The following is a 12,040-nucleotide window of genomic DNA, read 5'->3' as shown; positions in this document are numbered from 1 at the left end:
TAGGCAGGTTTTAATCAACCAGTGGAAATATTCTTTATCTGGCTTTTCATTTTTAATTCCAAAAAAATTTTGATTCCTTTCAATCACTTCATATGGGCCTTCATACGGAGGCCATAATGCTTTCTTCACTTGGTCAGCCCTTACAAACACATGTGTTATGTTGCTGAGGTCCTTATATGTGAATGGGGTTTCTTTTGCTTTGTCAGTATATTGTACAGGTTTCAGACGATTCATATGCTGCTTCAGTTGTGACACAAATTGGCATAAATCTGAAGCCCTTTTTTTTGCCATACCTTTGACAAAAATCACCTGGTATCCTGATGTGCGCACCATAAACCATTTTTGCAATTGTAGCTTCAGAGATTTCTCTAACTCAGCATCAAAGACCAAGAAGGATCACAGGTATTGCTGGAGTCCATTTAGAAGCTGTATGGCCATGGATGGCTACTTTGAGTGTCTGATGAAATCTTTCAATTTTTCCATTTGATTGAGGATGATATGGTGTAGTTTGTGTTTGATTACAAGCACATATTTTTGATAGCCTTGGAATAGCTTTGAGTTAAATTGTCTTCCAAAGGCAATCACTATCAAGTGATCCAACAACTGTAAAATTCTTGTGCTATTGCTCCTGCTTGCATGTCTTGAAGAGATACTATTTCCATCCCGTTTGTAACTTGTATCGATGCATATTGAACAATAATTATATTCATCTGAAGGAGACATTGGTCCTATCAGGTCAAGGTCAATTATTTTGAAGTGTTCATCTTTACAGGAAATTGTCCTAATGACTCTTGAACATGTCATGATACTTTATTTTTCTGGTAAGCAGTTTATGTTGTACCTCAGTTTCTGACCTCTTTTCATGTGTCAAGTGGGTATTTTATTTTAAATTATGTATGACCACTGGAGTGTAGTTGATGAAGCTCCTAGCCATCTTCTCGTGCCTGGGCTATATCTTCATAGTTACCTGGAACTCATTCTTCAAGCCTTGATAAGCTATCAGCAACAACATTTTCTTTACCAAATATATGTCACAGGTCTGTAGTAAACTGTGAAATATGCTGAAGATGATGTAATTGGAATGGAATTGCTTTCTCTTTCTTTTGCTTGAATGCATACATTAGAGGTGCGTGGTCAATATAAATATGGAAGTCTCTTCCTTCTAACAGATATTTGAAATATTTAACAGCCATATATAAACAAGCAGTTCTCTGTCATACATGGAATACTTGTTTCGTGCCATTGTGAACTTTTTTGAAAAAAATCCAATCGTACTCCACAATCTATCTTGCCACTGTTGCAGTGGAGCAGCTGCCGCAGCATCTAATGCACTTACAAACAGTGAAAGTTGACTATGCAACCCAGGAAATATCAAAAGCATAGCATTTGCAAGATCTTCTTTGCATTTTTGGAACTGAGCAGTTGCTTCTTCCATCCAGTCAATATGTCTTCAGTCATTTTTAGGCGTGCCTTTCAAGTAATCATTCAGCAAAGCCTGATTTTCAGGAGCATGTTCCAAGTGCGATTATAGAAGTTGATAATCCCTAGGAACGTTCTAAGATCACGAACTGTTTCATGTCATTTGTAGTTCATTATTGCCGCAACCTTTTCTGGATCTGCCTTTGTTTCTGTAGGTGTAATTAAATGTCCTAAGAATGTTAACTGTTGTACATCAAATATTGATTTTTCAACATTTATTACAATATCATATTAATTAAGCTGTTTAAAGAGTGAGTTTAGATGCTCAACATGTTGCTCTGGAGATTCTAATGCTATTGAAATATCATCCAAGTATGGGAAACAGAAATCTAGTTCTATTACAACTTCATGTATAACCCTCTGAAATGTGCTAGGTGCATTAAGAAGTCTGAAGACACATAATTAAACTCATAAAGACCAAAAGATTTAATAATAGCTGACCTTGGTTTATCTTCTACTAGGTCAGTATTGAGAATATCTTTTTATTTTGAAGAACAAAATTTACATCAACAACTCGTGGAATTGTATACCTGTCTCTGAGAGTACTGTCATTCAGACAGTGATAATTTCTGCACTCTCACCACTGATCATTTGGCTTCGTAACAAGGTGTAGTGGACTAGCCCATTGTGATTCCATGGAAGTGTAATATAATTATTTAACAGAAACTGAAATTCTATTTTTGAAACTTGGCAATGTATGTGGGTCCAACCTATGAGCCTTATTGTATGCTGGTGGACCAGTCAATACAGTGATGTAATGCTGTACTTTGTGCTTCAACATCTTTGGTGCTATGGTAGATTTTGTTAGTTTAGGAAACTGGCATCTTGCATAGAGTGAGGTTTGTGAGTCTTTAGCATCCATAGTTTTTCCACCCAATATGATGGTAGCTTAATGCTTACCTTATCAATTTCCAGTTTGCATTCAGGATTATTACCTTCAGGTTCATTTACTGTTGACATTTTGCATATTTTTCAAACACCGTATGCGATTAATTCAAGTTAAAAAATTTGTGAAAATTTGCCGCAGTTACTTCGAAAAGTCAGTCTTACTGATCATGTTGGGGTCACCAGTTTCTTGCTCTTTGGATTCATTCGGGACTCAGTTTAATTAGACATTTCAATTTATTTTATTTTCTAATCTTGCACATCAAGAAACTTTAATTATAATCACCATGAAATAACAAACTTCTTTTTCTTTGTTTCATTCCAAAGAGTTATAATATTATTATGTCAAAGTTATCACAGAAAACACTCTTCAGACACATTAAAAACAAAAATAGTAATTTGTCATGTTCCCACATACTCATTGTACAGACATCAGTGATAGAAACTGCATTATTTCCTGGAAGTAAACTCAGATATTTAAGATGACCATTAAACTAGATAACACAAACAGACCACTCTCTGACACTTCAGTTAATAACAATAAAATGAGAGCTCAACTTATATATAAATAAAAGTGAGGTGGACTGTGATGCTCTCTAAGGCAATAGAGGTTTTTAAAAAAATCATACGTGACATCCATGTAAATATATGATCTTCAAGCACAGAGGCAGGAATAACCAGCTGTACCATAGAGAACAAGAGTAAATATGGCTTAGATAAAAACAAACAGTGGAAAATCCAGGATGGATTGTAACAATATTATGAAAAAGATAACTGCTGCTGAGTTGCAGATAGGCCCAATAAAAAGACTGTTGAAAAGTGAGATTTCAGCCCACAAGGCCTTCATTGGAACTGGACAACATGCACGCAAAGTGGTGCTTGTGGGAGTGTTCAGATGTGAGGTGGAGAGAGGGTAGTGAAGCTAGGTGCAGTCGGGAGGTTAGACAGAGGGTGGGGGAAAAGGGGTGTGGCAAAAAGGGAGAAAAGTAAAAAGACTGAGGGTACATTGGTGGAATAGAGGACTGTGTAGTGCTGAAATGGGAACAGGTAAGGGGCTAGATAGGTAAGGAAAATGACTAATGAAGGTTGAGGCCAGTAAGGCTTCGGGAATGTGGGATACATTGCAGATAGAGTTCCCATCAGCGCAATTTAGAAAAGGAGATATTGGTGGGAAGAATCTAGATGGCTCAGGCTGAGAAGCAGTCATTGAAATGAACATCATGTTGGGTGGTGTGCTCAGCAACAGGGTGGTCCAGCTGTTCCTTGGCCACAGTTTGTTGGTGGTTATTCATGCGGACAAATAGCTTGTTGGTTGTCATGCACACAAAGAATGCCGCTCAATTGTTGCAGCTTAGCTAATAGATCACATGACTGGTTTCACAGGTAGCCCTGCCTTTGACGGGATAGATGGTTTGTGACTGAACTGAAGTAGATGCATGTGAGAGGATGTATGGGACAGGTCTTGCATCTGGGTTTATTACAGAAATATGAGCCACGAGACAAGGGGTTGGAAACAGGGGTTGTGTAGGAATGGATGAAGATATTGTGTCAATTGAGTGGGCAGCAGAATATCACTGTTGGAGGAGTGGGAAGAATAGTGGGTAGGACATTTCTTGTTTTAGGGCATGACAAGAGGTAGTCAAAACCCTGGCAGAGAACGTATTTCAGTTGCTCCAGTCCTGGGTGGTTTTGAGTCATAGGAGTGTGACATTCGCCTGCTTTATTTCTCTGTTGATGGTCCTCGGTGTCGATGTACTGTGTTGTTATACTGGCTGAAAAATAGTGGGATGGAAGTTCAGCATTGACTACTTTAAATGATGTAGCCAACGGTTGCACAGTTGCATTTCATAGTTTTTTACTTTCTCTGTTCACCCCCCCCCCCCCCCCCCCTCCTCCAATAATACACAGTTGTATGGCCAGTTAACTATTTGCAAATTTTAATAAGCCTCATTAATAGACTGCAGGCAAACAGCTTCAATAGTTTACTGTTGAATATCTATGAGCAGTAAAAACCAAACCACACAGTTCACAGTTCTTGCAGAATAAAATGGTACATGTTGAACAGGCACTGTCACTGCCTATTTGAATTACACTTATTTCACAGTTAAGTTGATGCATTGTTGTTGACCTCACCAGCAAGGGTTTCTTGTCTGAAAATCGGCTGTGGACTGACTGACACGAGACAAAAAATTGGGCCTTTTTATATCATCACAGTAATAGGTACTGAAACTATAACATTGTTTGATGTTTAATTTACAGAAATTACAATTAAATCATAACTCTTTAAATTAACTGAATACATTGAAAAATTGGCTCTCTTTAACAGTTTGATCTACCACGAGGGTTAAGCTGAATTATTTTTTTAAATGATGAAATTAACAGATATAGTTATACAAACAATACTTTTGACAAAATTGGTTATTACTTTGGAATTAATTTAGAACTGGCTTCGCTAACATGTTTTCAAATCGAACCAAATAAATACTTTAAGAATCCTAGTGATTCAGTTTCCAAATGTTTTATCATTATTACAGAATTTATATTTGTTTGCAAGTCAACAATAGAATTTAAGTTATGAAAAAAATTACTGATTTCAGCCTATAATGAAAGATATTAACTAGGAATAGTCAAAATAAATCAGGAAATTAATTACATACACTAAACTAAGCACAAAATTAGATCTGGTGCTATATTCTTGAAAACTGAGGGCCGACCTTTCTCTTTCATGAAAATGCAGATTATACTCATGTATGTTAATGATAATTAGTCAAAAATGAAAAAAAAAATGAATTTAAGGAGTCAGATGGCGAAACAAGAGAGGAGGTGAAAAGATCCCAGCTTGCTTTGTCACAAGGGGAATGCTCCTCTGTGTATGGAGAGTGGGACTTTTGAAGGTGGTTGGCGACAGCATAGATGAGGCACAGTAGATCTGTTTTTGTACAATGTTGAGAGGGTAATTACAGTCTGTGAAGGCCTCAGTGAGACCCTCAGTGTATTTTGAGAGGGGCTGCTTGTCATTACAAATGTGGAAGCCAGGGAAGGCTAGGCTATATGGAACAGACTTCTTGGTATGGAATGGGTGGCAGCTATTGAGGTGGAGGTTTTCTGGTGGTTGGTAGGTTTAATAAGCACAGAATTACTGATATAGCCATCTTTGCTGCGGGTGTCAACATTGAGGAAGGTGGTTTGTTGGGTTGAGTAGGGCCAGGTGAAGTGAATGGGGAAGAAAGTATTGAGTTTCTATAAGAATGTGGATAAGGTGTCCTGGACCTTGATCCGTATCATGAAGAAGTCGTCAGTGAATCTGAACCAGGTGAGAGGTTTGGGATTCTGGGTGTTTAGGAAGACTTCCTCTAGATGTCCCATGAAGCCTTGGCATAGGATAGTGCCATTCAGATGCCCATGGCCGTACCCGGAATTTGTTTGTAGGTAATATCTTCAAAGGAGAAACAATTGTGGGTGAGGATATAGTTGGTCATGGTGACTAGGAAGGAGGTTGTTGGTTTTGAACCCATCAGGCATTGGGAAAGGTATTGTTCAACAGCAATAAGGCCATGGGCATTAGGGATATTGGTGTAAACGGAGATGGCACCAATAGTGATGCTCAGGGCGTTATGCGCTAAAGGAACAGGAATTGTGGAGAGTTGGTGGAGGAAATGGTTGGTATCTTTCATATAGGAGGGTAGGTTGTGGGTGCTGAAAGTGTTGGTCTATGAGAGCAGAGATTCTTTCAGTGAGAGCACAGTAAATGGTCACAAGGAGGCATCCTGGGTGGTTGGGCTTATGGACTTTTGGAAGCACATAGAAGGAAGGAGAGCAGGAAGTGGTATGGGTGAGGGCAGAGATGGGCCTAAGGATTTGAGAAGAGACTGGAGATTCTGCTGGATTTCTGCAGTGGGGTCACTTGGCAGGGTGTGTAGATGGATGGATTTGACAGCTAGTGGGGTCCTTCTACGAGGTAATCCTTGCAGTTCAAAACAAGAGTGGTGGAGCCTTTGTCAGCAGGTAGAATCATAAGGTCGGAATCAGTTTTTGAATGGTTGATTGTGGTTCTTTCCACAGATGTAAGATTAGTTTGTATGTTGAGAGATTTGGGAAATGATGGTGAGGCAAAGTTCTGGAAAGTTAACAGGGGGTTATTTGGGGGCAGTGGGGGTGGATCACAGTTGGATAGAGGAGCGAACTGAGGCAGTCAGGATGTAACATTGGTCATTGATTGATTCTGATTGGTAGGGTTGGTGGCGTAAAAGAGTTTCCACTGTAGGGACTGGGAGAAGGACAGAAGTTCTTTAAGAAATCCTGATCATTGAATTTGGGAGTGGGGCAGAAGGTGAGGCCTTTCAAAATGATTGATACTTCTGTGGGGCTGAGGCTTTTGGAGGAAATGCTCATTACTGTATTTCGGGTCTGTTTATGTTCTGAATTCTGTGTTGTTGTGGGAGGGAGTTTTGGAGGGTGTGCTAAATGCAGTAGGTCTGTGAGACAGGGTTTGTCAGCTGTGAGGGGCAGTGGGGCAGGTTTGGAGATTTTGTAGAGCTGGTGGACAGTGGTAGTCTGAGGCGGGAGTAGGAAGTGAATAGGGTGGAGAGCTTTTTGAGGTGGCATTGTGCATGCACCTGTAGTTCCTGGAGGGTAAGAGTTTCATTGTATGCTATAGGATCCAGGAATTGGAAATTGCATAGCAAGAGAATTTTGCTACCTGATAAATCAGTCACATGATCTGCAAGCTAAGCTGCAACCACTGAGCTGCATTCTATGTGAGCATGACATCCAACAAGTTGTCTGTCTGCGTGAATGGCCACTGATAAACTGTGGTGAAGAAACTGCTGGACCATACCATTGCTGAACATACCACCCAACTTGCTGTTCTTCATTTCAATGAATGCTTCACAGCCTGATCCATCTGAATCCTTCCCACCAACACCAGCTTTTCTGAATTATGCAGGTAGGAATTCTTCCTGCAATATATCCTATGTTCCTGTAACCCTCCTGGCCTCAACTTTTGTTAGTCATTTTCCGTACCCCTAGCCTCTTCCTAGTTCCCATTCCAGTCAGTGCATCCTAAGTCTTCTTACTTCTCTCTTTTTCAATTAACCCTTCCCCCTCTCCCTCTGTCTAGCCTCCCGACTGCACCTAGCCACCTTACTCTCTCTCCACCACCTCGACTCAGCACCCTCCCAGAACTGCATTTCACCGTCCTTCACCTCTACCCCACTATCTCTCCCCTTCTCTGCCCCAAGCTCCTCCTACCCCCATCACCCTATTGCCTCTCCCATCATGTGCTGCTGCTTGCAGTCTGCCTTCAGCTGCCAGAGACTGTGCATAGTGTGTGTGTGTGTGTGTGTGTGTGTGTGCGTGTGTGTGTGTGTGTGTGTGTGTGTGTGTGAGTGAGTGAGTCGCGATCGTGTGAGTGTATCTGTGTACATTGTCTATTTCCGACAAAGAACTCGTTGGCTGAAAGCTCATTTTCTGACAGTCTTTTCTTTGTGCTTATCTGTGACTCAGCATCTCTGCTATATGGTGAATAGCAGCTATGCTTTTCATAATATTAAGGCTTAGTTAAATCAGTTCTGTGGTTCAGTGTCATGTGGATGTATTTAAACATATGTAGGCAAAAATAGTAGGCAGCAGAGTTTATGGTGAACTGGTACAAGTACCATTATATTGCTTGTCTGTGTGTGGGAGCAGTAATAACACTTCATTAAGTGTCAACTATTAACATAGATGTGGTAGTTCAAATTGCTAGGGAAAATATGCTGTTAAACCATAATCTTTCCCTCCATTTTTACCAGGCTGAATCATAATAAAAGTTATGACTGCAGTCTGTATACCTCCTTTAAACCATGAATAATTTATCTAAACTTTTTCAGAATTTTTTAATTTTTGTGAATTTAAGTCAGCAGTTTCCATTTCAGCTCCTGGTGGTATAACTGAAGTCATTTTAGCGCCACAACACACAAAGGAGAGTTATGTCCAGGCCGTCAACCAATATAACACTCTGCATGCACCAGACAATGTCGATATTGCACGCCATCCTGTACACATGGGGTGAGTACTTTTCTTACTCATGCATCTGATGATATTTGAAGTTTTGATTTCAGTGCACATTGTAATTGTCCTGAATGAAGCTGTATCTGTGGGTGCATAGACACACTCTAGTTATCTTCTGTATGGTAGTTCATGCTACAGAATTTTATTTCATATAGAATTTTTGGAATCTCACAACACAGAAATATATGGAGTTGCTAAGCTATTGGGGTCTATATATAACTTGAAACGGTTGTGCAAGATGACCACTGATTGTTACAGAGACACAGCACTAATTTTCTGGGCTTGTAATTAAGGAGAGTAGCTTCAATCATCTATCTATTCAACTTAATTTAAATTATTGCCTCTTATTTTGACTACTGGAAGTAAATAGGTGATAATTATACTAGTGATACCATGGTCAACTCATGTTTTGTGCTTGTCAAAACTGAGCCAGTGTTACATGTTCATGATCATGCCATTGATGGAACAAGCGGTGGAACGTGCTGGGTAGAGTTTTCAGCAAGCTTTCTGTGATGAACACAAGATATCACCAACAAGATTGCATGAAGAAGGAAGACAGTAAATAATTTAAACCAAGTTAAGTGTATGAAATGTGTAATAAAGCACACATCTACATCTGTGTCTGTATTCCATAGGCCTCGAAGGCACATAATGCACTAGCATTGCTTTTTCATCTTTTGTATTCCACTCAGTGTGAACGAGTACATTTCCATATTAGGGAATATTTATCTCATCTTATCTTTATGAATTTTACATGAGATGTTTGTGGAAGTAAGTAATACATTTGTTGGCTTGTCTTGAAACTTGAACTCACAGTATTTTGAAAATAAGCCTTTATGCGAAGCACAGTACCTCTGTGATGTAACTTTTATTAGAGTTTTTTTAGCCTTTCTGTGACACTCTCACACTGTAGGATAATACTGGGAAAAATGTACATGTCTTAAAAATTGGCCTCAGATTAAAGGAAATGGTTGTCAAATTATATAAACTCGTTCAGAGAACAGTATGAAACTGAAACACAGGTAAACAGAAAATGAGGTGGACAGAAGAAATTAAAATATATATATATATATTTTGTAAATATCTCTGAAGAAAATCAGTAGCCAGTCACACTTTCTGACTGAATGATTTATTTCACCATAACTTGTGTAAGACCTGCTCCCATTGTCAGACAGCAGCAATCATTTTTCATGCAAAAATTTCACATTTTTGTCTTGAGCAAAAGTTTTGCTTTATACATTACGGCATAGAGATCTGCTTCATTGATGGATAACATGCTGAACCATCCTCACTGCCATCTGAAGATGGGGCTAGGTTCGAAACGAGTTACAGTGAAACAAATCATTCATTCAAAACCTATGGCTAGTTGCAGTTTTTTTAATTAGCAATATGTACAAAAACACCTACAGTGTCTTAAACAATCATGGATAAAATAAATGTATTGTAAACAGAGCAGAAGGGATGATGCCTGTGCAAAATTACACTAAAAGGACAGCCACTGAGGGAAGGTACAAATGCATCAAGAGTTGAGTAATTTGGCTGCAGAAGTCGCAGTAAATTGTAAAAATTGATGGGATGATGCAAAAATGGGAACAGGAAATAAAGAAGTACAAGACTTAATCATCACTTGAAAGAGAATTAACTTTTCAGAAGGATGTAAGTGAAGGGATAAATTAAGGAAATGCACACCAGGAACAGAAACCTGAAAGAACAGAGAAAGGAGTGTTATCAACTAGAAGGTCATTGAGCAGCTGCTCACATTTGATAGAGATGAGATGGGAAAACTTTATTGACTTCAGTTACACCACTTAAACTAACCATAAAGATCTTCCACCAACAAGGCCATCTCTCTCTCTCTCTCTCTCTCTCTCTCTCTCTCTCTCTCTCTCTCTCTCTCTCTCTCTTTTCTTATGGTTTAGTTACACAGGATATAAAATGTTTGAGAAAAAAATTAAAAGAGATACTTACTTTCTGGTGCCACTCATCCAGCCAATTTGTGGCTGCGACTGATATGGTTCTTCTCCACTTTACACAGTGAACTAAACATACCCTTCTCTCGTGGGGAGGAATCTGCCTTTCCCATCTGTCTGTGTCTACTGTAATCACATGGTCAAATGTGACGTTATTTTACAAGGTGCTGTCGCATATTGTGTCTGGTATAGGAAATGGGAACCAGCTGGGTATTTATCTAGGTGGATGTGAAAAACTGCCTAAACACCACAGCAAGGCTGTCTGGCTCAGTGGCTCCTGTCATTAATCTACAAGGCAGATCCAATCCAGGGCTGACGTGCCTCATTGTGTTCTGGCAGTGGGTGATTCAATGAGCTTGGCTGTCCAAGCAAGTTAATAGAAGAAATGTCAGTAGTTATTGCTCCAGCCTTCAGTTATAACATTAGTGACAGAAAAACATATTTGCATTTGCATGTCTCTCAAATATGATGCCATTATTATGAAACAACCCCATTTCTCAATTCACATATATATTCTGCTCTTCTTTCCCACATTATTGACACTTATGCATTTCTGTCTCTGATATTTTTATTTGTGATGTATCCTTTATCATACTTGTTATAAGGCGTTTGCAGACAAATTACTGGTGTGTTTGGGAGAAAGTGTTGGAATAGTACAGACTAAAATTTATTGCAAAGAAATGTGCAATGATGGTTACAACAAGAAATAAGAGGAGAGTAGTAACAGATATCAGTGTTAGAGGACAAGTACTAAAGAAAGTGGAAAGTTTCTAGTGCCTGGCGAGTGTAATAGAAGACAGGAGAAATGAGAAGAGTATCAGTAAAAGGGGAATGCAAGCACATGGATTACTGCAGATTGTAAGAAGTCTTGTCCAGAGCAAAGACGTGCCATCAAAAAATAAGCAAATGTCATACCAGGAATATTGTGCTCCTTTGCTTATGTGTGCATAAAAAATATGACTAATGAAGGAAACGCAGGTGAGTGGCATAGAGGCCTCTGATAAGAAATGTCAGAGAAACAGAATAGGAGTTACTAGAATAGGTAGAGTAAGGAATGAGATGAGGAGAGAAATAGTGAAAGAGAAGCTCATAGAAAAGACAAGATTAATGTGCTATGAACATGTCAAAAGAATGGGGGTTGGCAGCGTACTGAATAGGCTCATGTAATGACAATAGGGGGCAAGAGACCTAGGGGATGAGTGAGAGACAAAATGTTGGTTGAACTGAAGGAATATGTGATGAAGAGAGGAGAAGCCTGGGGCAGAGTACAGATATAAATGTTGTGGGAGGAGAGGAAAAGATGGAGAGGCTTATATTGTAAATAGAGCCAGCCAGGGTCTGGAAACTGTAGACGATGATGATAATTATGATGGTGATACTAGTTTTGTGTGTATATTCCCCATCCATGTGTTAATTTCTTGCTACACATTGTTCACAATTATAGTCCGTACACACGAATATCATATGGACATATATAGATGCTGGCTACTCTTATGAGTTCATGGAGCAACTCAATCCCCCATAACTAATCTTCCTCTTTGTTTCATGAAAGCGTTTTGTTCTACAACTTAATGCTTTTTCTCTGAGTAACACAAGTAAGATCAGCTTCCTCTTAATGTGCTCACCAGCTAATTTGCAGAAATCCTAATTTTGAT

At 39.2% G+C, this 12,040-nt stretch overlaps 1 protein-coding gene across 14 annotated transcripts in view; it reads left to right on the top strand.

The window, feature by feature from the left end:
- Positions 1-12,040, top strand: part of LOC126346684 (ankyrin-2-like) — a 962,838-nt gene that overhangs the window by 857,578 nt on the left and 93,220 nt on the right. For all 14 annotated transcript variants that reach the window (XM_050002221.1, XM_050002216.1, XM_050002220.1 and 11 more), the window contains one exon: positions 8,280-8,412. In XM_050002221.1, coding sequence (XP_049858178.1) covers positions 8,280-8,412 — 133 coding nt within the window. The remainder of the gene's footprint in view (positions 1-8,279; positions 8,413-12,040) is intronic.

The sequence above is a fragment of the Schistocerca gregaria genome, chromosome 1 (assembly GCF_023897955.1).
Source record: "Schistocerca gregaria isolate iqSchGreg1 chromosome 1, iqSchGreg1.2, whole genome shotgun sequence".
Classification (NCBI taxonomy): Eukaryota; Metazoa; Arthropoda; class Insecta; order Orthoptera; family Acrididae; genus Schistocerca; species Schistocerca gregaria.
This window is presented reverse-complemented; position numbering and strand designations above follow the sequence as displayed.